The following is a 25,792-nucleotide window of genomic DNA, read 5'->3' as shown; positions in this document are numbered from 1 at the left end:
GGTGGGGAAATCACCAAAGCAAGTAACTCAGCCCCGATAACTCTCGACAGTGCATCAACGACTTTGTTCTCAACTCCTTTTTTGTATTCAATATAAAAGTCAAATGACATCAACTTTGTTGACCACAATAATCGTGAGTTTGTGTGCAAATTTTGTTCCATAAGGTACTTCAAAGCTCTTTGATCAGTCCTTATAATAAACCTCAGACCTAACAAGTACTGAGACCACTTAGTAACAACTTGGACAATGGCCAATAACTCTCTATCATAAACTGACATAGCAGCAAGTCTTGAGATAATGCTTTGCTAATAAAGGCTATAGGATGTCCCTCTTGCATAGGAACAACACCAATTCCATAACCACTAGCATCAGTTTCAACAATGAAAGTTTTATTGGCATAAGGGTCCAAATTAGAAGATTACATTAAGTTATGATCTTAAGAGAAAATATTAAATTTTGAATTTTATTTGTAAGATCCGTATACGAATAAATATTAAATTCATAATTCTAATATTATCTGAAATTCTAGCACAATATTTGCAACACGTCTAAATAAAATAAGGAAAAGTTACTTGAATGAGTGTTTTTTAATAAATAATTACTGATTTTAGCGATACTTTTAATTTAATACCATTTATAGCAATACTATATTAAATATGCAATATGTATTAAAAGTGAATTATGTATGTAATATATATGTATTATAATTATTTTTAAAAAATATATTTGCTTGTTTGGTAATAAGTTGACACATTGTATTATAAGTGTATTAAAATGTGTGATAAATGTATTATTTTTTGTAATATGTATTAAAACTGTATTATAAATGTATTAAAAGTGATCAAGTGAAAAAAATATTATTGCTATAAATGGTAAATATTTTTTTATTATAGTATATTTATGTAAGTTTTCCATAAAATAATTTGCGTAACAAGTGGTTTTGGTACCCATAAGAAAGCCCAACACCGAGCCCACGCTCCACAGATCCCGTAACGAGCTCCATCGTCATCAAACCAATCAACATCTCCCAAACATCGAAACGGATCTGTAAACTCCCCCTAAACTTAAACAACATAAATCTGAAGTTATTGCCATTTGCCGCTACAGACACTGGAGTCTCTCTCTCTGAATTCTGCTATTGATGTATGAATTCGAATTCTCCGCAGCCTAAACCCTAATAATTCGCTGTTTACCGAATCCCCGATCTCAAACTCGTCTATTTTACTGCTACTTTGGCCCATGCAATGGTGGTCTGCAAATGTAAGAAGGTATTATTCTCTTTCCCTCTCTCGTGCGATATATGAGTTATTTGTTCAGATGATCAAATAATTTGTAATTTGGAAAATGTTACAAGCCGATTGTATGAAAAATAAACGTGTGATTCTATTGCAATTTGATCGGATCGATGTTTAATTGCCATTTAAATCGTACATTGCTGATTTTACTGAATTTCAACTGGTAGTATTTTTATAATTTGTATGTGGATTTTCCAGATTCATTAATGAAGGCCTGTAAAAGCTTGTTGTGCTATGAAAGTTAACTAAACTTCTATCTCGTGATTTTTTACCTTTAAATTCTCAAGTATGGCTGGGTTGTTTACTAAAGAATTCATCCTTAATGGCCATTGAGGACTTTGACTCGTGATGTTTCCTATGATTAATTGAAGCCTAAATTGTGTTGGATTGCAGGCAACTAAATTATACTGTTTCGTGCACAAAATCGCTGTTTGTGGAGAATGCATATGCTTTCCGGAGCATCAAATATGCGTGGTATTGTATTTTTGCTATTTTTCTTTTGGCTTTTATTGAAAGTCATTTGCTTGTAATTAATTGTGCTGAGCTTACATCTGTATTTTCCATTTGTATCAACATGTGAATTTTACTTATCAGTGAACTGATAGTAAGATGAGTGATAGAACCTTATTCAGATGATTGCACTGATATTCGTATACATAAAACAGCCATATTTTTCAATTTTCGGTCCTAATAACAAAGTAGACTGAAACTCTGGAACCGTGGAACACACAAGATCTTTTTGATTTGATAGGATATATGTTTTGTTTATCATCAATGACCAATTATATTATGAAAAAGCTGTTTGAGAGCTTAGCTCGAGGGTGTTAGAAGGTGCTAATGCAATCAATCTTCTCACTGACGATTTTGATCAAAGCCAATACTACTATGCTGATTGAGTAGTCATTCTGAATTTCTAATGTAATTGGTGATGTTTATGTTTTCACTTGAATCACTATTAAAGTTCATGGTGATCGAAATATATGCATTGTTGTTCACTTTATTTTCCATCAGGTATTGTACACTAATTTTGCTAAGACCTGATTAATTTAATATTATTTTTGGGAATATGGGATATACTATCTACCTTGCTGCATTTTTTATTCAATTTGTATTTTTCATTACATTCTTGTCAAGCTGTTTGATTTTGATCTTGCTTCAAATGAGGTCCACTTGCTATCTTTCATCATTTTGTGTTTCCTTAAAGAACTCCCAATTTCAGATCCGCGCCTATTCAGAGTGGGTCATAGATGGAGAGTATGATTGGCCTCCAAAATGCTGCTATTGTAAGTCTGAGCTTGAAGAGGGAACTGCTGCTGGGATAACTCGGTTGGGTTGCTTGCGTATGTAATCTTGCTAATCCATTGCGACATATAAAATGCCTTCCCTTAATTAGTTGATAACTTCTCTTATAGTATTTTTTACACCAGCCGTTTCTTTTTGCAGATACAATACATACAAACTGCTTGGTTTCACATCTAAAATCTTTTCCGCCACACACTGCTCCAGCTGGATATGTGTGTCCTATTCTTGAATGTTCAACTTCGGTACAGTCTGCCTTCCACAATTATTATTCAATTATTTTATTTTGCTCTTGTGCATAAGAAATTGATAGTCAAGATACTTCTCTGGATGAAATGGCTGGATTGAGGGCCCTTAGGATTTGGTCTAGTGGTAAGGCCGCTGCGACACATGATATGTGGATTAGGTGCACGTTATGGGTCTGAATCCTGCAGCACACAAATGTCTGATATTTAAGTGGAGAAGGGTAGAGTGGCGGGCCAGTACCTACTAAGTTTTGAACTGTGTGCCATTAGTCCTCAGGGATTTCTCGGTTATAAAAAGGAAAAAAAAATGGCTGGATTAAGGTGTGAATTTCAGCTGTGCAGTCTTTTGCTAGGATGACTTAAAAGGCATAACGCATTGTCTGTATATTGAGTGTCTGCAGTTATGGAAAGAGCTTTAGTAGTATCACCTGAATTATAAGATAGAGACTATTTTTTACCGAGTTCTGAATTTTGCAACATTGACCATCAGCAATTGCTCAGTTATTATTTTATTGAAAAAATGAATTCAGAAATAACCATTTTGAGATCATTAGAAATGTTCCACTTTGGACATATTGGCATAAAATTTTCTGGCGCTTTGATTTGCTTTGATACACTAGCTTAAGCATGTTTTGGCCATATTCATTTCTCAATCACCATTGATATCCAGGAGATACTTTGTTGATGCAGATATGGCCTCCTAAAAGTGTTAAAGATTCAGGATCACGCTTCCATACAAAGTTGAAAGAAGCTATTATGCAGGTAATTGTGTTGTCAGTCCCCCCCCCCCCCCTCTTTTTTTTTTCTTGTTATTTAGTTATTGGGATATTCTTGCTTTGTCTTGATTATGAAGAATAGCACCTTGACACATTCATACTTCAAACTCGTGTGCTGACTATGCCATACTTTTGGAAATGATTGTAGTGCCGCATGTATATCACTTTTTGTGTTTATGTGCTTCTTTGAGCCGAAGAAAACAATATAAAGTAGAATACTGTGGTTTTGATCCAGACCTTCATTATGCTGCTTAAACACTTTCCATTGGTGTTACTTCTTAAGTTCCGAATTTCTAGTTGTCTCCTTGTTGAAGTGCACTTTTGCTAGGTTGTGACAGCTAAGGTGATTGTTTACTGACATGATGGGCATTGAACAATCAAATTGTGATTTTATATTCCTTTACCAAGAGAAGTTCGGTGGGTGTTTCCTTTTTATTTTTTATTTTTTATTTTTTTATCAGGTAAATATATTTTCATTTATAAACATGGCAAAAAATGCCGTATAAGGGTAAACCAAAAGGTAAAGAATCTACAAAATGATATGATTCTCTACAAACTCCACCCAATCTATTCAACAAGGAACTTTATGTGAGCACCAAAGAAAATAAGTGAACGGGGACTACTCCTTAACTGGGAGAAAATAGACTTTAAATCCTTTAAAAACTCTCCTATTTAACTCTCTCCAAACAACCCACAGTAATGCAAGTGGAATCACGTTGCAAGCCCTTCGTCTTCACCTCCTTTTGCTCTTCTAGCTGAACATCAACTCTTTCACAGTTTTTGGCATTGCCTATATAGTGTCAAACCACCTAAACATATCCCACCATACCTCATGGTTAGCCCGCATGGAGAAGAAGATGATCCACGTCCTCACTAGTCTTCTTAAACTTGTAACACCAATTGACGCAAACAACCTTTCGCTTTCTAAGATTTCCCGCAATCAAAATCACCCCTCTAGCGGCTAGCCAAGTGAAAGAAACACTCCTTCCCCGGCACCTTTTGGTATCCATATCGTATTATATGGAAAAACCTACTCCTCTCTAACCAACAGTTTCATATAGGAGTTCACAGAGAACTCTCCATTGATACTGAAGACCCACCACCAAACGTGTGGTTTATCAACTGGATTGACCTGCCCATGGTGTAAGGCAATCAATCACAAACTCAGGCACTTCCCAATCATGAAATTCCCTTCTAAATCACAAGTCCCAAAAAAGACTCTCCACCTTGTGTCCCCTTAATATGTTGTATTATGGAATTTCTTTGGCAAGGTATTCTGCAGTCTCTGGAATTTCCTTGTTACTTTGTTTACTTTTCCTTTTGGTCGTGGAGGTTTGTTTTAGCAGTTCCATATCATGACTATGGTTAGTTGGCTTGATGGCATTTTGTGTAGACTAGTATTCAGTTGCAAGTAGGTTTAATCTTCTGAAGCATGTTATTTTCTTAATAAGGGTTGACAAATAAATGCATGGTGGACTTTTGGTTAGACAGGCACCGCACTGCTGGTGAAATGTACTGTATTTATCTTTAAGTGGTTCAGAAAAAATGTCTTATGAAAAAGTCGCAATGAAGTCTTTTTTCCCCTTCTCAAAAACAAAGAAGAGAAAGAAGCCACAATTAAATTTGAGCATTCATTGTGCTTTTCTGTTTGACTTTGTCCATCCATACCTCTCGTCATAACTAAATTATCGATCTTCTTTTATTTTTCTTTTGAAATAATATATCTCAAGTTTCAACAATTTCGTTGCTTTACGGTGTGTTTTGTCATTTGTGTGACTTTAAATGTTTTCCATGTAAAATATCTTACTCTGGAGAACTACTTTAGTTTATTTTGTCGATGTTTGGTTGGCATAGAGGTAAGTTACATTTGGTATAATGGGGGATGGTGAGTGGTGAGATTGACGGTTCCAACAATAATGTTTAGTGTATTGGTTGAAGTAAGTGACAGATTTAGACCTATATTTGATTAGCCCATATATGTCATGTCATTTTCTCACGCAGTGTTAGATTAAAACATCCTGATCAATTTACCTCAACCATAATGGAAAATGAACTTTCTAGTTTATCGTGGTTTCCTGGAATACACCCTCCACATATCACCATAGATAGTACTAACTGCTTTATTCTGAATATTCAATGTATATCCTCTTATATCTACGTGCCATCATATACATTGGCTACCATGTGAACCTTCTGTCTTCTGCTGAAGATGATTGTAGTAAGGATCGTACATAAGCTTCATGTCCATTAGCTGGCTGTAACTTATTAGATGAAATTTCTTGTGTTGTGTGGTATCTTAGCTACGGGATAATCTTGAATTATTTCATTTCCAAGTTAGGTGTTATAGTTCCTAATAAGATTTTCTTCTGAAATAGTCAGTGTTTTTTTTTTAAATTTCGTTGGGGGCAGGGGTGGGGGGGAGCGAATTTCATTGTAGCAAACAAACCAGTTGTGAATCCAGTGGCAATCAAGGCCATGCTGACCTTTTGCTGCTTTGCAGACTGGCCTGGAGAAGAAATTATTTGGAAACCATCCAGTGCCTCTGCCCGGAACAGAAACTCGAGGTCCTCCACCTGCTTTTGCTTCTGATCCATTGAAGCATATTTCAGCTGGTGGAAAAGATTCTGAAGGATTAGCTGCAATTGCGACAGGTTCTTCCAAACCCGCGAGCCTTGACATTGTGGAAATAGATGGCTCCACCTCAGCACCTTCATCTATGTCTAATCACGAGAGCAATTTCATGAAAAGCACAAGTCCTTCTGGTGTAAGCAACTTGTTTTTTCATTGTTGCAAGAGCCGTAGTATGTACTGCATATTTTGATTTTTTGTGTTGTTGGGTTTATTTGAACCTTATTCATGATGACACTCCTAGCAGCCTGGAGCCACCACACGAAAGAACACAGTGCAAGTAGAAAGGCAAAACTCTGAAGTATCATACTTTGCTGATGATGAGGATGGAAAGCGGAAAAAGTACACGAAGAGGGGTGAGCTCTCTTCCTTTTAATAATGTGTATATCTTTCCTAGCTGAGCTCCCATGAGTCAAATGAAAGAAAAAGTTCATTGCAATTTGCCACTAATACTTTTTTCAATGCCCTTATTGTTGCTTTTATTTTTCTTGGATGATTTTGCCACTTGGTATTCTGAAACTGTATTTATCGGTCTCATTTTGAAACCATTGGGACTTTTCTGAAAAGTAGGAAGTATGATTAACTAGCATTTGTTCTCTGTATTTCTTGGAGTTTTCTTGTCAAAGGAGGGAACACAGTAAGAGTTCCTTTTGTAGATTGGTCTGTGCCACAATTTGATTGAATTATGTTAAAAGGGGATCAGTTGAACCTAAATCACATGGAGTAAAGTAGTTTGAAAAGACCTAGTCCATACGTTCTTAACAAAGAACATTATCCATATAAGTGATATTGACTACTTAGGAATTATGTTTAGTCATTGTGGTGCATTACATTAATTCTGGTGTTTGTCAGGAATCTTTAATTTAGATATAGATTTGTATGTTAATGTCACAGAGTAAGCATGAGATTTAGAAAATTGTTAGCTTTAGAGAATGAGATGATGGATTAGATATATAAGATTCGTATAGACCCAACTGGTGTAGTCGTCGCTGTCAAACTAATGCCTTTTATCAGCAGGTTCATTTCGCCATAAGTTTATGAGATCATTGCTCCCTTTTTGGTCGAGTTCCTTACCAACTCTACCAGTAACTGCACCACCACGAAAAGATGCATCAAATGCTGATGAAGTCACCGAAGGTCGTCAGCGCCATCATAAATCTTCAAGAATGGATCCAAGAAAACTCCTCCTCATTATCGCAATCATGTAATGCTAATTCTGATTCTTGGGTTCCCCATTCTATTGCTTCTTTCTTGATCAAATTGATTATGTTGAATTCTGTGTCTTTATAGTACATAATTTAAATATAAAATAGTTTAAGGAAGAAGGCTTGATAAATGGTACTTTGAAGACTAAGAGATCTTGAAACCATGCTTAATTTTGTCTTAGCCATTGTTTTGAACTTGTTCAGATTGATATGTCACATGTCCTTTTGTTCTGTTGATTTTGCATCAGGACAAACATTAGCAGTACTGAAAATTTCCGCCTGCCCCTTTGACTACTTATGTGAAGACTGCAAGTAATAAACATAGATACTTGACCCAAAATATCTGCTTCATATACCCAATTTCAGTAGAAAAGTGCAAATAAAAAGAAGAAAAAATAAATAAATAGGAAAACCCTCCTGGAAGAAGGAAGTTTGCTAGCTGACAGCCTAAGATTACTTGTACATTCAGGACAAAACTAGTTTTCAGATGTCTATGTAAAGGCTGTTTATGTGTTATATTTATTGTTGACATTAGTATTATTGTTAGGTTCAGTTTTTGGTGGACATGAAAATTCTCTCCTTTCTTATGTGCAGGGCTTGCATGGCAACCATGGGTATCCTGTACTATAGAATTGCTCAGAGTGGTCTGGATGAGGAGTTGCCTGATAATGAATAGTGGTAAGTTTATGGCCATAAAGTCTTTGGTGGCCTGAGTTACGGCTATACATCATTTATCAACAGGATCGACAGAGTTGCTTATTCTTCTGCTGTTTGTACGTGCTCAGTCTTTGTTGTCATCATGTCACTGTTTTGGGTGGAACACAAAGTTCTTGGTAACCTGTGATTTATAGAGATACCTCCCCAGCTCCCATGTACCTCATCGATAACCTTCTCTCTCTCTCCTCCCATTTCTTTTTCTTGTTTGGTTTTTTTAGTTACTTCTTTTTGGAATTTAAATAGAGTAACATGCTTAAATGAAATAATATCACCTTGTCACATTGTTTTTGTAATCGATTAGACTTTGAAATTGGTGAAATCATGTGATCAATATGAAGAATTTGATTTAACAAGGATATGCAAGCCTGAGATCCGTTTGCCTCCTCACGAATCTCATTTCTATCATGTTACTGGTTTTAATATGTCAGGAAAAGTTCTGATATTTGGAAACCGTATGTAGAGATATCCTCGACTCTCACGTTAAAAGGAACATTCCCATCCCAGAAAATCACTTTTTTATGCAAGTCTACATGCATGTTATTTTTAACGGTTGAGAAAAGAAATTCATAGTACTTGCATCGATGATGAATTTTACTCCTGTATTATTCTTGTTTCTTGTTCAACTTCTAACTATATTCCATTAATGCCTCTCTGTAACCGCGCTAGTCGATTTCAGTTACAAAAACATGCTTTAACAGCAAGTTATGATGATCTAAGGATTTACGCCGTAAGACCTGATGAATTGCCAGATTCTTTTCGATAGGATTTGGCAAAAGATGAAAATGGATTGCGACATTAATTCATTTACTTTTCAAGTCTTCAGATTAAAGATCTTGCAAAAATAAGCTCTTATTATATTATTAATCGATTCACGAATATTCCATTCGTTTTAAAAAAGTATTTTTGTACAAAACTTATCAACAATTTGTTCTTACCTTCAACACTTGTATTCTAACATGCAATTATTTATTTCAATGTTTTTATAGCAAAATTGGAGAGGAAAATGATTTTCACCGAATTTATTGTAAAAAAGCATTACTAATACGGTTAATTGACATATATTTATATCAAATCATGGGGTAATTACAATTTAACAGTTAGAGCAATTAGACATACTATATTTACTAATATAATGCATGAGAAAACGCGTCGTTACAATTAGATTAAATACATATATTGTTTCAACGTGTCGCCGCAATTTGACAATTCTCCATCTCTCAAACCACACCAATCTCAATGTTTAATTAAAATAAGATGTATCTATATTTAAGAAGTCTAGCTTTCAAACGCAATCAAGTGGTAGAGTAGTCGGTATTAATTAAAGATTTTGAGTTTGAGCTTTATGAATAAAAACAATCTTGAAAAGAAATATTGTTTTGTTTTAATAAGTTTTACATGATGTAAATTTAAATTATTCGAGGCTATCTACCCAGAATAAAAATGAAAGATTATTTCAATGGATTATATATAAGTAGGTACCCACCCTCTCAAAAGGTAATGGGGACATAAGGCAAGTAGAAAAATTTAGGTTAGCCTCGTCTCATGAGACACGAACGACCCTTATATGTAGCAAAATCTTATGTTGTCTTTGAGTTCTATATTCGTTAAGACCAATGAAAATATGTGTCTCAAAGAACTCAAATCATTATAAGGATATATATATCTTATTATTATATATATAATTAAAGCATGAATAAAAGTTTAATTAAAGTACTTCTCAACATCCTCCTCTCACCAACCTTGATCTAACATCTTTGAAAAGTATAGTACTCGATTTTTCAATAAGTTTTGAGATGATAGGTTATTTGTTTTTATTGTTCGTCTACTTTTAATGATTTTCATTAGTGTCGGAGCCCAAATTTACATTAAACAGAGTTAAAACATAAAAGATTGATCATATGAAAATTCAAAATAGTGTTATGCTCCGCCGCGGTGTTCCTATCGCGGAGGAGTTACCCTTTTTCAAGGAGTGTGTACGTACTTAATAGATATTTGTCGTGAAAAATTATATACAATAAATACTCTTTTTCTTTAAAATAAAATAAAAAATGATTGTGGAGTGTGGTAAATTGAACTGGTAATGGTTTGATTTAAATTTAATTTTAAAATTATATTGGCATCTTATCTTCCAACAGAATGTTCTTCCAGCGACTAAGGCTTTCGTATTCTCAATTATAAAAAAATAAATCATACTCCTAGTTTAATAAATACAATTATTTTAAGTTTGTTCATGCAAGTTGATTAATTTCTCTCTATCTATATGTAGATATATATGAGAAAATTTCAGAAATAACAAATATAATAGATATAATAAGACTTTGCGCTCCATTACTTTATAATTTTGTTTGCTATGGAGGCTGCAGTTTGTATATTTCTATTTGTATATTTCGCTTGTTAATATACAAATAGGGTAAGTATATACAAGTTTCTATTTATACATTTAAGAATTTTTCAGAACTCCGTTTGTATATTTTGTTTTTCAATATACAAACAAGATAATTTATTATGAATTTTTCATAAATCGTATATAATAGCTAAGGTAAGCATATACAAAAATCTGGATTTATACAATTAGAAACTGAATTATACAAATTTTGAATTTATACAAATCAGGCGAATAGTCATGCAAATTATAATTTTCTAAAACGGTAGATATAAGGCTAAATGTTTGCTTTGATTTGGAGTATAATACTGACGTTTTGGAACCTTTGATTCGGTTCAATGAGCCAAATACGAAAAGAGAGTACTCCAAATCTGAAGGCCACTTTGAAATTATCAAAATTGTGTTTTACTAATATTTTTCCAACAGCAGTACTGATGTATATTTTTTCAAATTAATTGATGTTCACTTTACATTATTTTAAATCAATATCGTATTTTATAGATATTATTTTCCAAAAGAAATATTAGTAATATAAATTGTACAACTGTACTAGCAATTTATTATAGTTTACAATGATTGGGCACCCCCAATAAAATAAAATAAAATAAAATAATATATTATGCTTTATTTTAGGGAACTATTTTTTTTTCAAAAGAAAAATAATGATTTAGGCTTATAGAACAAAACAAAACCATGGACAAATTTGCAGACGTGCAGGCCGCCACTCAAACTGAATTTGTTTTATGTTTAATATAGAGAAAAATATATAGTTCTGCTTTTTTCGAGATTATGTCCTCACAAGATGAAATAATTTTAATGATAGTTTTTATTTATTTATTTATCATACTTTATGATAATTGGAAATCCGCTTTTACTAATATTATTAAAATAGCGCATTTGTTTCTAGTGTTTATAACTTAGGTGAAATTAATTTTTCAAGAATAAAAATAGGTCAATATACGTTCCTTCCAAGTTGATTAAGGTAGAAAATTATTCATCGTTCTATATTTACGTTAAATCAACTATAAGTCTAAACTAGTTGGTTCAGAGGGAAGAAATATCATCTTAATAAAAGATTAATAAAGATGTAACTCTCAGATACAACTCTTATTTTTTTCTTAATATCCTCTCTCTTAATCTAAAAAATCCATAAAAAATATTAATTAATCTGCTAAACTCGTGTTGTGGGCGGACTTTCGATTATTAATTGAAATATATAAATAGAAAATGGGAAATTGCAACTCGTTTTTAAATGTATTGTGCATGGTTTTTTTATTTACTATGATCATTGGATGTGAAAGGAATATTTAAGTACGTCGTGCAATGGCCGGCACGCGTCAGTCTTCTAAAAATCTTTATATCTGCAATATTCATTTAGAGTTTGAATTCTTTGGCACTAACATAATTATTTTTTTTTACTATAACACTGAACACATGTATATTTTCATAACAAGTAGAAAAAGATAATTTGAAATATAAAATAATTAATTATTACCAATTATATCCAGTTAAATTACACTAAAGATGTATCTGATATGAAGATCTTTTTTCCTAAGAAAATAAACTGTTTTTTTTTCTGGACACTTCAGCAAAAATATTATTGCATGTGAAAATAGTAATTATATAGTAAGCCAATATATTACTGTGAGGGGTAGGGGACAGGGATAGTGAGACCGGCGCACAGGCATGTTCAAAATTTTAAAATAATAGGTGCACTATTACGAAAAGGTGAATCTAAGATATAAATTTGATCGATTTGACATTTAGGTTCTTATCACTGAAAGCCATTAAAGTTTTAAAATTATAGGTCCAAATTATTTTTTTTATCTATCCAAGCCACTAAGAGAGGTGTTGCCCAATTTTAGATTGGAAAATAAAACAAGACAGATAAAATATTCATATTTCTAACCTCAATTAGAGAGGTGCATCCAATCATCATCGCACGATAATATATGATACTTCGAGTGTGGGTTCACGCATCTATATTTAAATATTTTTTAAAAAAATATAACACTATTATATATGATTTCGGAAGGGAACATGCATGGGTTCACGTGAACCTGGTGACCCCCTCCTAGATACGCCTGTGATAGGAGCAATATGAACAAGGTGAAAATGAAGTGCATTCGAAAATGGTTAAACACAATTAATACATATGCTTTTTGTAGAACTTATATTCTTTACTTTTATTTATGAAAATCATTTTTCTCAGTTATGAAAGTTGTTTTTCTTGAGAAAAGATATATTAATTTTTCAATAATTTAGATCAAGACTTATTTTCCTCCACACTAAATATATCTTAAAGGGTTGTTTGATTGACGAGATAATATAATATTTTTGAGACAAACCATATGATTATTTTATTTTATATTTGATAATAAATATTATTTCATTTCAAGATTATTTTAAATTTTTATCCCACCAACCAAACTACCTGTTGGTATAAGATTTTCTTGGACTAATAGTGCACATAAATTAAATTTGATTCATAAATATTGTTCAAAAATGGTGGAAGAAGTCCGTATTTTACTGGTAGTTCGACGCGTGTTGAAGCGTTAACACCGCCGGAATCTTTGGGTTAAATCGAAAGATATAAAAAAAATAATCGAAAGATAATAAAGTAATGAACCATTGACCGTTGTTGGTTGCTATAAGTTGTTACATTCACAAATATATCACTTGCGTGTATCTTAATTATTTTAACATATAATATTTATTATTTGTCACAAACATATGTATTGAGTAATTTCTTTTTATCGTTATTAAAATTTGATAAATTGAAAACCAATAATGTTATTAAACTGTTCTCACATTTTTGTGAAGATGTCATAATCCGATTATATGTGCTTTTGCTAAAAATTATATACACGACTAGTATTTATCGTTTTAAGTGGCTCTAGACAGCTATTTTTCATATAAATAATTCACAAATATAACTAGTTACGTAAGCAGACAAGGAATTAGGTCAGTCCATAACCAACAATGTTCCTCTCTGCTTCTAATTAAATCCATTAAACTATATAGTGTATATTATAACTTCAAGTAATCTGTTCCAACAAGATTAGTCTTATTTGAATAATTTTATATGTGAATTATACTCCTAATGTTATTCCAAGACCCTTTGCTGCATTTCACCCAAGCAAACAATATGTGAAAAATATCAAGCACAATTTAGAATGATGAAGGGAAATAGTTATCTTGGAACTTTTAATCTATTAGGATTAAAATTGTAAATTAAGGTAATTATGTGTATAAATTAACTATTTAATCTAATAAAAAAAAAATGTATGTGTAGAAGATATGTGTCATATATTTATCAAATTTGTGTAAACACTCTATGCAAAGTTTTTGCTTTTTTCCTATAACTGAGGTTAAGCAAAAAAGTATATATGCTTTAATTTTGTCCAATACCAGATATATTTTTTTATGTGATTTGCATTATCTCAGATTAACTGGGTTGAGATATGTTTTTATTTGTCTATATTCAGAAAATCTAAAGTCTCAATAGGCCAATATTTTTTTAAATAAGAGACTATTAATAAGATCTACTAGATAATTTCATATTATAAAATCTTGATTACTCTAGAAAGTCAAAAGTTACCTTTCACTTTGTGTGAGAGATGACTTTTACCTTCTAGAGCGATATATGTAAAAAAAAATTCACCTTAATTTAATTAAGTTGAGTTTTGAAGATGAAAAAATCAATACTTTCATTTTTTAATGAGTCTTTATTTCTTGTTTTCCCTTCAGTTTAAACAAATACTTGTGTCTTACAAGTTACAAATATATTGTTACTGCTTTGTCTTGTTTTGCTTCTTTGCGTTCACTCATGGAGTTTTAATTGGGTGATTTTTTTGCATTTATCAATCAAATGAATGCTAAGATTCTCTCAGTACTATCTCAAGCCAATTTAGTTATGTAAAAAGCAGGTCCAGTTACGCGTATGTGAAAGGTGGGCTTGACCTCTTCCTTTCTAATTAAAAAAAGTGAAAGTTCCAAATTTTTAAAAATGTCCAAAATATTTTTAGCTTTAGAAAATTACGAATATTAGATAAAAATGCAAAATACAAAATACAAGAAGAGACAAGATCGGAACTAGAGTGTTGGCCATGAATTCGGCTAAACTTAGTAATTTCAAAAGATTAAAATTTAGAACTCATAGACTTCAAATTCTAACTTGGGGACGTGTGGTAATTAAGGTTGAAGACTTTATGTGAAGCAGCAAATAGTTTAAATGTCGTCACCCATCACGATCTATGTTTTATTTGAGGATGTTGTCATTTTCATTAATATTTTATTATGAATAAAAGACCCCGCACGTTCTATAGATTGCCAGATATGATTCTCTGCAGTATCTATTTCACCAAATGATATCTCACTTAATTCTATCTTTACCTAACTTAATTGCTCTTGATAATAACATTTTATCCTTTTATCAAATACTATATGATTTAAGTTTCAATCATATTCTCTTACACTTATTTATAATTGGAGTTCAAATTCTTGTTGTTTAAGGCCTCCCAAGGGTTCATTAATCATTTTATTGTTAGCTCACATAATTATTTTTTAAGACGGAAATAACATCTGAACAGAAACACCCCTAGCTAAAATACGGAACAACTCCAGCACATGGTACCGGAGTTTCATGCTTTGACAAGTAGAACTCTCAAATGCAATGTGCTGGGGTTGGAGTTTCAAACTCTATGAACGATTCATCAAGTTCAAATTTTCATAATCTAAGTTTATTTGCTTGAGTTTCAAAGTCCATGAACGAAACATGGAGTTTAAACTGATAAATGTTCAAACTCTAGTAACTAGTTTTTTTGGAATTTCTCCCGTAAATGTTCACCTCCAATCCTAAAATTATGGATTCGAGTCACCAAGAAAGCAAATTACGGTGCGACTAGACACTAATATAATTTTGAAACACGGAATTAGCGGTTTGAAAATGGCTATTTTTACCAATTTCTCCTGTCTAATTAGTTATAGTTGGCCCATTCTTAACAAATGATTGCTAGTTCAAAAGAGTTGGGCTTACCAAGTCCTAAAATATTGAAATACAGTGAGTACCAAACAAAGTCAATATATCCACTGTCACATTCCTATATTTGTTTTTTGTTATATGAAGGAATATTCTTTATTCTTACTTATATATATATATACCTAAACGTTCAAGTATAAGCCTCTATCCCTAATAATTTAGAAATATATAACCTGGAGCATCTCCCTGTATAATCAGAAAAATTAAAATGGAACCTGTGGTAGCCATGTCTGAAGGTGAATGGAGCTCCTTAAGTGGAACATGTTCTACGGAGGAGGCGAATTTCATGGCACAGTTATTTGGTACATGTCCAAATGAACAACTACCTAGTAGTGGACTTCCAATTTTTTGGACAAATCATGAATCAAACATTGGAGGAACTAGTGAAGTTTCAATTTTTTCTTCTCAAGATACTAATAGTAGCATCTACCATTTCTCAACTAGTACTAATAATTTTCAACCAATGTTATTGAGAAATAACAATACTTCAATGACAATGGAACAGAGTAGTCATTTGCCTCCAACTAACATTTTAATCGAAGCGGATGCAGTTGAATTTTTAAACAAACAAGTGAGCAATGACAGCATTGAATCAGGTGAAAACATTATGTCTGAATCTGTTCTTCATGGAAAAAGCTTGCAGCTAGGAAGAGAATATGATCAAATGCAACAATCAGAAAGCTCTAAAAAAAGATCACGATCGCCTGTTGATCATGTGAGTGTCATCTGAACTCAAATATCTGATTAATTGTTTTTTTTTACTTATAATTGATCATCCATCTTATATATGTCCAGAAGAACAAGAGAAGCGTAAAACCAAAGAAGAACATGAAGAGTAGTGTTGCTGATGATGAGGAGACTGGAAACAATAACAATAATAATGTGCTTCACAGGCAGAGCTCATTTAGTTGCTGTTCAGAAGATGAATCTAATGTTTCTAGTTATGATTTATATGGATTAGCTTCGAGCGATAACAACTCAAAAGGAGTTTCTTTGCCCAATGGAAAATCCAGAGCCAACAGAGGCTCAGCAACAGATCCCCAGAGTCTGTATGCAAGGGTAATTATCTATCATCTGCATTGTTATCCAAATTCGTCTAAATGTTGGTCTCTAATAAGCCCTTATTATTATTACAGAAGAGAAGAGAGAGAATTAACGAGAGATTGAGGATCTTGCAGAGTCTCGTCCCTAACGGAACAAAGGTATATAATGAAACTGCATCAAGTAATGATGTGTTGTGTGTTTAAATTGGAATCTGATTAGCAAGAGTTTTTATGATAGGTTGATATTAGCACCATGCTTGAAGAGGCTGTCCAGTATGTCAAATTTTTGCAACTTCAAATCAAGGTAACTCATATTTTCTCTTCACAACAAGTGTTAAATGTACCTATACGGATAACCAGATCAAATTCATTATGAACCTACTGACTCTGAATTCACCGCTAACTATTGTATGCTTTTTGTAGCTGTTGAGCTCTGATGATCTATGGATGTATTCTCCCATAGCATACAATGGAATGGACATTGGGCTTGATCTGAAGATTGGAATTCCAAATCCAAAATCATAAATTTGGAAGATTGATGAATTCAGCTCAAGGCATGCAGGTTAATTGCAGTGGATTAATTGAGAGCATTATCATACACGTACAAGATGACAAATTATTTATTGCCATTTGTATAATTGTCTAGTTAATAATTAACACTTTAAAACTAAAAACACTTTGTCTGTCGTGTTATCCATTATCAACTAATCATTCTACTGATCATCAAACATTTTAAAGTGTAATAAGTTCCTCTCTACGGAAACATGATGAGAGGTTTTTTAATGTTTTTATTTTTCCTATTTGTTTAGCATTTTCTCATGATGTTGATCACAAGGAAGACAAGTTACATACATACATTGAGAATGAAACCATATGAATATTATGATGTTAATACTCTTTCATGGGCTAGTTTCTTTAGATTGTACAAAAGATAGGTGTAAAGTTTTCAGTCTCTGTAATTGAAAAATAGTCATTTCCACAAGTGCAACTGCTAAATATTGTCCGAGAATTCCAAGTGAGATTTTAAACTCCATGATAGCAACTATTTTTCAGAAGCATGTCTGAAAAGTAGATGTTATTTCTACCCAAAAAATGAACATTGTAACCTATTTTTTCTTTTCCCCTTTAGAAACTTTCTTTTTCTTCTGGTAGAAAGATGATCCTTGCTTAAAAGCTATATAAAATCCAACTTTCCAAAACAAAACAAAAAAGCACTTGCTAGTAAGCAGCCCAAAATAGTTCTCCTTTAAATGGAGTTCATTTTGCAGCTCCAACTAGACAGTTGCTATTAGCTTTACACAGTTAAAGGAAACAAATTGAGAAAGGTAAATGCAGAATCCCAAAACAAGTCGAGAAAAACAACTGTTAATCAATCAGATATCAGATTGTGAACACAACTTCGTTAGATCTAGGATACTCTAAACGAAACTGAAATGGGGTCTAACAACAGTAATATTCATTCGCCAAAATTTTCATGTTCTAGTGTAACCCTGCTTCACATATCACACAGCTACTAATAGCGTGACAACTCTTTAATACAACAGAAGCACTCGTGAGAAGTGACAAAAAGGAGAGGCGATTTTACACGATTGCATGCACCAACTTAAATTTATGGCGATACAGCTGCAAATCCTACACCACAAACTCTTTATCCTGACCCTAAACTGATGCCTACAACATTACAAGACCCTCAACGATACATAAAATGAGGGGGAATAGAAGATAAATTAAAAGAAAGAAACAATCCTATGCTGTCTTTATTATCCACTGTATATAACAGACGTAAGAATTTACCTTCAGTTTCTTTATCAGAAACAGAAGGCAATTGAATCTGCCACTTCATCCAAATTCTCAGACGATATTTTCCATCTGCTTGGCAACATTTGGACTTCATTTTGGATATCTGGTGGCATGACGATATCTATTTCAAGCATGATCCTCGTTGACGTGATTTTGGACTTCGCTTTGGCTGTCCAGCGGCATATATTGTGCCATAATAGCCCTGATCTCTGAATCCATGTATGACTGAGGAGGTAATAGCAAAGGAGATATAAGTGTGTATCCAAACAGACAAGCAATGTCCAGAAACAAGCGTATTGTCAAGTTTTGTATTTCTGTCTTCCAGCATTAGTAATAAATTAAGGAAATGATTAATTAACCAAGTATCATCATAAATGTATATGTCGACAAAGATAAACAATTATCTTCAGCTTATCCCTTCTTTTATCCAACAAATAATGGAACAACAAGAGAAGATAAATACAGATACATAGTAATTTTCTTTTATTCCTTTTTTGGATTTCTTTTTTAGGATAACCATGGTGTCCGGGCCAACTTGCACACACCAACTAATTCCATGGAATAACTGCTACCTCCCACCAACAAAGATATCTTTTTAAATTTCTTATTCTAATACTAAGTAGAGAATGCTCTGATCAGTCAACACTAACAAATAATGCTCTTTCCCAAAACCGGTTGAAGAAAAATAAAGGATGGATAATTCTCGGATATGGGGTAACCCATTTAATATGAGCAAACTACCTACCTATAGTAACTACTGAGAATGCTCTGATCAGTCAACACTAACAAATAAAAACTTCAGAAAATAATGTAGAAGATTGTTTACCAGCTTTACCAAGATTTTCATGGAGAAAAGTCAAATACTCTAAAAGAATTACTATTAATAATCAACAATATAAGTCCCAATGATTTCTAAACTTACCCTTAATCTGTACTTGTACACAAGATATGCGCCACCACCAGCCATAGCCAATCCAATCAAAATAGCCCAAACAGCAGCCCATGCCGATTTGACTTCCCTAGCTCTCTTGCCTAAAAATGAAAGTTGTCATGACCAATTCTTACTGTGGATTAAAAATTATGCACATTTCTGAATGAAGTCTGGACTATATGAACTTACTTATGCAGGTATCATGGTCTCTGATGTACAGTAGTTCCCCACTGCAACTGCACTCATAACTGCCCCACGTATTTTTGCAGCTGCATTCAGGGCATTGACATGCTTTCTTTTCTCTGCATTCATCAATATCTATGAAGTGGAAACACAATACACAATGATAGAGGTTAAAGTTGCAGTACCAATAATAGAAAAGAAGCTCTACATGTTATAATATCTTATCCCCTAATACAATAACTTCATCATGATCAAGAAAAACCACTTACCTTCACAGCTTTTAACACCATCACCTTTAAACCCTGGAGGACATGAGCACTTGCCCTCCTCGTTATCCTGTTAGAACATGCTCAGCATTCAAATCTGATCCAATTTGAAAATGGGATGTGGAGATAAATATAAGAAAGTGAAGTTACAAGAGATGATTAACTAACCACACAAGCAGAGAAAGTGTGACCATCTCGAATGACATGCCAACAGCCTCCATTGTTGAGTTTGCATCGCCCACGTCCACTTGCTGAAGATAGTGGAATTAGATTATTGAAGTCTAAACATAATAACAAGAGACAGCAAAATTGTGTATGAAAAATAAAAAGAAATACTCTCTCCGTCCCATTTTATGTGAGGTACTTTGCCTCGGCACGGAGTTTAAGAAAGGAAGGAAGACTTTTAAAACTTGTGGTCTAAAATGAATGCTAGAAATTTGTGTGGCTATAAATCATTTCATTAAGAGCAAAATAGACATTTTAAAGTTAAATTATTACTTAATATAAAAATGTGTTATTTTCAGAAAATGCAGGTTGCGGAGATGAGGATGTTGAGATGGATGTGTGGGCACACTAGGAGTGATAAGATTAGGAATGAAGTTATCCGGGAGAAGGTGGGAGTGGCCTCTGTGGTGGACAAGCTGAGGGAAGCGAGACTGAGATGGTTTGGACATGGGAAGAGACGGTGCGAAGACGCCTCAGTGAGGAGGTGTGAGGGGCTGATTGTAGAGGGTACGCGGAGGGGTAGAGGTAGGCCTAAGAAGTATTGGGGAGAGGTGATTAGACAGGACTTGGCTCAGCTTCACATTACCGAAGACATGACTCTAGATAGGAAGGAGTGGAGGTCGCGTATTAAGGTTGAAGGTTGGTAGGGCTAGCGTGTTGTCTTTCCTTGCGAGGGTATGGGTTGTTAGCGTGTGTAGTAGTCCTAGCCTTGCACTTGTAGTTCTTGTCTGTGATACCTATAGCCTTATGTTGTTTACTGCGTTTCACTTCTCTCATTGTTCTATTGATGTTACTGTCTCCTTTGTTGATTATATACTATCTCTCTTATTGGATGGTATGTTTTATACACTGTTTTCCTCGCCTTTTACTTGGATTTGATGTACTTGAGCTGAGGGTCTTTCGGAAACAGCCTCTCTACCTCCACGAGGTAGTGGCAAGGTCTGCGTACACTCTACCCTCCCCAGACCCCACCTAGTGGGATTTCACTGGGTATGTTGTTGTTGTTGTTGTTTTTGGGACGGACAAAAAAGGAAAGTAAGTCTATAAACTAGGACAGAGGGAGTAAAAAAGACCGAGGAAAGAAGCAACATTAAGACATGTTTCTCAAGTAATAGAGTATCATAAAGGATATCAGACGGATAAGAATCAGATATGAGATGTATTCAACCCTGAGAGCTAGACTTTTTAGATCATACTTTTCAGAAAATAAATCCAGCATGATGTGTTCTACTACCTTCTACATGATACCCTTTGATGACAAACAATACAACTCAACTCAACTAGGCATCTTCATTTCTTTAATACTCCCTCCGTTCATTTTTACTTGTCACAGTTTGAGCACACTCATTAAGAAAATAATTAATGATATAGGTATTTTACCAAACTATCCCCTATTAAATGATGTCTTGGAAAATGATTTGGAAATAAGTATTTAATGATAAGGGTAAAACATGAAAAAAAAATATTGTTTTTTCTTGATATGTCAAAAGTGACAAGTAAAAATGAAAATTTATTTAGGAATAAGTGACAAGTAAAAGTGAACGGAGGGAGTAGTATATAAAGAGCTGAAAATCAAGCCCACAAAGGGACTGAAATTCTGCCCAAAAATGGGCTGCCATGCACGCCCATGTGGCAGCAAATTAAAGCCCAAAGAGGCTGTTTAGGAGCACGCCCAATTTGGGCTGAAAAGTCACGTCCAAAAGTGGGTGTGTTGTGGTTCTATATTTGGAAACTTTTCCTTATTTCTTTTGGGAAGATTTTTGGTATTATTTTTGCATGCTTTCCTAGTTTAAAGTCACCCCCAAAACTGGGTTAGTTTCAACCATCTTGTTAATACCCAGAGTCATTTTTCATAACAAATATGTGAAGTTTGCTTCTAACGAAATTTATGTGCATCTAAGTTGTACTTCATTTTAGCTTTTGCCCGGGTCACACCACCATCTCCATCCACCTTTGCCTGAGGAGTCCAAAAGGATAAATACAAAGACAACCTGATCCAGCCTCTTGAGATAAAAATGATGTATTTCACACCAACAGGTCTACAATAGTTAGAGAGGGAGCAGTCCTCAACAAACTCTGCTGGCCCTAGACAATCTATCAAAGAGAGCCAAATAATAGAAGCATTTACTTGGGAAACATCAAGTACACCTCGATACTAGCTTGGTAATCAACCCAGACTTCTGCTAACTGATGAATACTATAATCATTATTGACGGAAGGTTTGCTAAGACATTACTTGGATTTGATTTTATAAATAAGAAAAAAGACAAACCAATATACTCTTGCATGCACAAAAAAGAATATTCTTATAATATTTACCTATTTGTTTTTCTGATCTAATAACATACAGTTTTACAATTTTAGTATTTGCTACTCTTGAATTTAAAGCACTTGGATGATCCATAATTAGCATAACCATCATTTCAAAATGAATAGATGGAGCAAAGATGTTAGTTTACCGGTACAAGAGCTATAACCATCTCCTTTGAACTGAACACCATCAACCACAGGACATTCACACACTCTACCACGAAATGTGTCCTGCTCATACAAATTAAGAGTTCATAGAAAAGAGAGACAGAAAACAGGGAACGTTAAAAGATTTGATACAGAAACTGTTGTAAAAATTCCACAATTCAATGCAAGAACCTTGCAGGCAGTGATATTAGCAGCCTTGTCTTGCCAGCAGCCACCATTATTATCCAGGCATTCATTTGTCTCCACATCTGTTATAAAAGAAAGAACTATTATATGTTGTAACTAAACATCTAGTTGATATTTAGCTTTAAGAATCATGTGCACTCACCATCGCTCAAACAAACTGCAGGCTCAGTAGTCTCCTCAAAACCAGCACAAATAGCCTTTAAAACAGCACCATTCTCCAATTTCCCTGAAAGAACAAGCATTAAGAAAGAAAGAATAAAGGTTCTCAGTTGAAGACAGAAGTAAGTGTGTGCACTAACCTCGATATTGTCGATTGTTCACAACAAGAGTAGGTAATATGGTGACGTCTCCTCTTGTTCCTTTACCAATCTGCATAGGAATTGTACTTTTCTAAGTGTTTGCACACAGTTAAATTGTTTTAAACTTTTAAGGAAAGATAAAGAAACTTGCTTGGGCATCCTGCTCTTCTTTCAGAACAGGGTTGTCCTCATCAGCATTAGGGTCTCCCATACACTTCTCAATCTTTCTTGAATCAAGACCTGCAGATAGGAAATATTGACATTAATCTGTTATCTGTTCACTTATGATAATTGAAGGGCGTTGAGGGGAAGCATTTAATACCTAAAGACTTGATAACAGTATCAGCACATTCCTTGTTATACTTTTTCTCCTTCATGGGACACCGAATCTGAAAATCAGTCACATAATCCCACCACACCCATGGCTTATTTGTCTCATTGGCCACTTTAAAAACACACAACTGCCTCAAGTTCTCAACAACAACGTCCTTCCCTTCATATCCAGAGCTGAAATCTTGTTCAGGATCAGGAGCACAATATCTTCCATGGTTGATACATTGAGACTTGCACTGCTTGCTTACAGTGAATGCCTGAGGGCAATACCAGGTAATATAATGCGGTGTGAATTGAGTATATCCACCTTTCTCGAGAATTTGTGCTGCACCCTTGAAATCTTTGACATATTTCATCAACATGTCACACTTGAAGCCACATTCATCATTGCTACTTGTCCAGAGCTCATACTCCACACGATCATCTGGGTGGGGCACAGCTTCTCTCCAATCAAGATTCACATTAACCATTTCCCCTGCATTGACAACTTTCTTCAACTTCTCTGCAAAGCTTTTTTCAATGAGGGCAGATGGTATTGTTATGTTCTCAATGTATTTTGCAGAAGAACCATCTGCTTCAGGTGAGTCCATGGTTATCAATCTTTCGTCGACATCATCAGCAACTAGAACTGCCGCAGCGCCCGCATTTTGTGCATTCCAGACCTTCAGAGCGAAAAAGCAATCTGCCAACAAGAAAAATGGTAACTCACCATAACTTTTGATAATTTTACAAATGACCTCTTTCTAACTACAAATGATTACGTCCACTTTCTTTTTCAATCCTCGATTACTTCTCAAAGTATCAGTTAACTATCGACTCCTTTTGGGATCCAAATTACACCTCCAAATTGTAAAATTAAATTAAAAAGAGAACGAAAGTTTGACTTGAAAAGTGTTGAGGGATTCAAAATCAACTATAAGGGTAAGCCTATGTAATCCAGTCCAACTAAAAACTGCATCCAAATTTATCAGCCACTGTTAGGAAATACTAAAGAAGCACTACAAATGATATGCCACCTAGAAACAGTAAGAAAATCAATAGGACTACAAGAATTAAGCTATCAACTTTAAGTATCATTACCTTTATTAGCAAAAACTACTGATACAATCCAAAAAAAATGACAATAAAAAAATTCCCCAAACCAACAACAATAAAGACAAGGACCAAGTCAATAAATACAACTATGCCTCATAATCAAACAAGCCAGGTCGACTATATGAATCCTTAATATCCATTCACTACCATTTCAATCGAACACACAATAAATTATGTAAAATTGATAAAAAAAATAAAAAATCTACAAAGAGCTAGCTAGGTAAGCTGAGCCAAAAACGAGCATCTACTACATACCTCCGCGATCGACGAGAACAAAAGTGGGCATAGCACCAGACTTAGACTTAAAAGAAGTCCCAGAATCCTCAAAATTTCGACAACCCTTCCGATTTTCCTTTGGATAAACCACAGTCCCAGGAATACTACCTCCATATTGTGGAATCCCAAAGTTACCAATTGCACTATCGTAAGTGCCTTTAATAACATCAGGTGAAACGACCCTTAAGCTGTTCTTCTCTACCACAAAACGACCCACTACTGATTGGAATAGGTTCAGCCAAAGAAACCCTAGAAAGATTGTAGCTTTTGAAGTTTTAGAAACCCCCATTTTCTTGAAAATCCAAGAAATGGAAGGAGGGTAAAAGGGAAAATCTTGAACCGTACTCGTTAATGGAGGAAACTTCTGGGTTTCTTTCTTGTTTTGTTTTTGTGAGTCTTTTGTGTTGAGTGTGATGGTAAATCTGAGTGAATGCCAATTTACGCTTAATTTTTAGTCTTTTTGGGAATATTTTAGACTTAAGATAAGGTTTTTATCTAATTCTAGTTTAAAAAATTAGATTTCATTCATTACTTATTTGTTTAGCAAACTAATAGAATTTGATTATCTCAGAATTAGAAATTTAATGCAAATTGGAAAATGATTGTTAAACCATCTTTAGGCATCCCCAATACTCACGTGATAAATGGTACTTACTTCTTTATAGATCCCATGTTATGACGAAGCTCAACCAACCAACTTATTCCACGTAAACAAACTGTCAGTTTTCTAATTTAAATAATAGTAATAATATAATAATGGATAGATAGTGAACGAATGGACATATTATATAGGGTAGGTTGTCTAATTTTCTTTTAATACGAAACAATTGTGAAGTGTAGTTTTGAAGGGTGGAGACGTGGAGTGTTAGTAGACCTTATCATTAGCTTATAGAAGTAGAAAAATTATTTTTGAAAAATTATTTACTCAACGGTAGCAAATTCAAAAACATAGCAACTAACAAGGAAAACAATGCAAATCTTGTCAAAAATTAACAAGAATGAGAAAATAGTGCGACAATCAAAACACACTAAACAATCGACTACTATATTACAGCTAGTACAGCCACAAACACCAAATCTGTTGTGAA

At 33.9% G+C, this 25,792-nt stretch overlaps 4 protein-coding genes across 7 annotated transcripts in view; 3 read left to right on the top strand and 1 right to left on the bottom strand.

Annotated features, from left to right (window-relative positions):
- LOC125815767 (uncharacterized) overlaps window positions 1-25,792 on the top strand; it is a 162,375-nt gene that overhangs the window by 85,787 nt on the left and 50,796 nt on the right. The window lies entirely within an intron of this gene.
- Window positions 1,069-8,444, top strand: LOC125815770 (uncharacterized). 4 transcript variants are annotated; one of them, XM_049495322.1, is made up of 9 exons: window positions 1,069-1,268; window positions 1,689-1,769; window positions 2,515-2,635; window positions 2,739-2,839; window positions 3,530-3,601; window positions 6,116-6,379; window positions 6,491-6,599; window positions 7,261-7,447; window positions 8,043-8,444. In XM_049495322.1, exons 1-9 carry the CDS (start codon window positions 1,245-1,247, stop codon window positions 8,122-8,124), a joined length of 1,041 nt encoding a protein of 346 aa, XP_049351279.1. In that variant the 5' UTR covers window positions 1,069-1,244; the 3' UTR covers window positions 8,125-8,444. The 4 variants fall into 4 exon arrangements, with proteins under 4 accessions (XP_049351279.1, XP_049351277.1, XP_049351278.1 ...); XM_049495320.1 differs by having other exon boundaries at window positions 7,258-7,447; XM_049495321.1 differs by having other exon boundaries at window positions 6,488-6,599.
- On the top strand, window positions 15,798-17,157 carry LOC125815056 (transcription factor bHLH84-like). The gene is made up of 5 exons (XM_049494457.1): window positions 15,798-16,304; window positions 16,385-16,648; window positions 16,726-16,791; window positions 16,871-16,936; window positions 17,056-17,157. The coding sequence occupies exons 1-5, from the start codon at window positions 15,798-15,800 to the stop codon at window positions 17,155-17,157; spliced, it is 1,005 nt and encodes a 334-aa protein (XP_049350414.1).
- On the bottom strand, window positions 18,292-25,234 carry LOC125815758 (vacuolar-sorting receptor 3-like). Its single transcript, XM_049495308.1, has 12 exons — window positions 24,684-25,234; window positions 23,323-24,015; window positions 23,152-23,240; window positions 23,001-23,070; window positions 22,844-22,927; window positions 22,687-22,763; window positions 22,497-22,578; window positions 19,981-20,063; window positions 19,816-19,882; window positions 19,553-19,681; window positions 19,355-19,464; window positions 18,292-18,657 (listed from the first exon to the last, which is right to left on the bottom strand). The coding sequence occupies exons 1-12, from the start codon at window positions 24,991-24,993 to the stop codon at window positions 18,559-18,561; spliced, it is 1,893 nt and encodes a 630-aa protein (XP_049351265.1). The 5' UTR covers window positions 24,994-25,234; the 3' UTR covers window positions 18,292-18,558.

The sequence above is a fragment of the Solanum verrucosum genome, unplaced genomic scaffold (genome assembly GCF_900185275.1).
Source record: "Solanum verrucosum unplaced genomic scaffold, falcon-dt-bn FXZP01000261.1, whole genome shotgun sequence".
NCBI classification, from domain to species: domain Eukaryota; kingdom Viridiplantae; phylum Streptophyta; class Magnoliopsida; order Solanales; family Solanaceae; genus Solanum; species Solanum verrucosum.
This window is presented reverse-complemented; position numbering and strand designations above follow the sequence as displayed.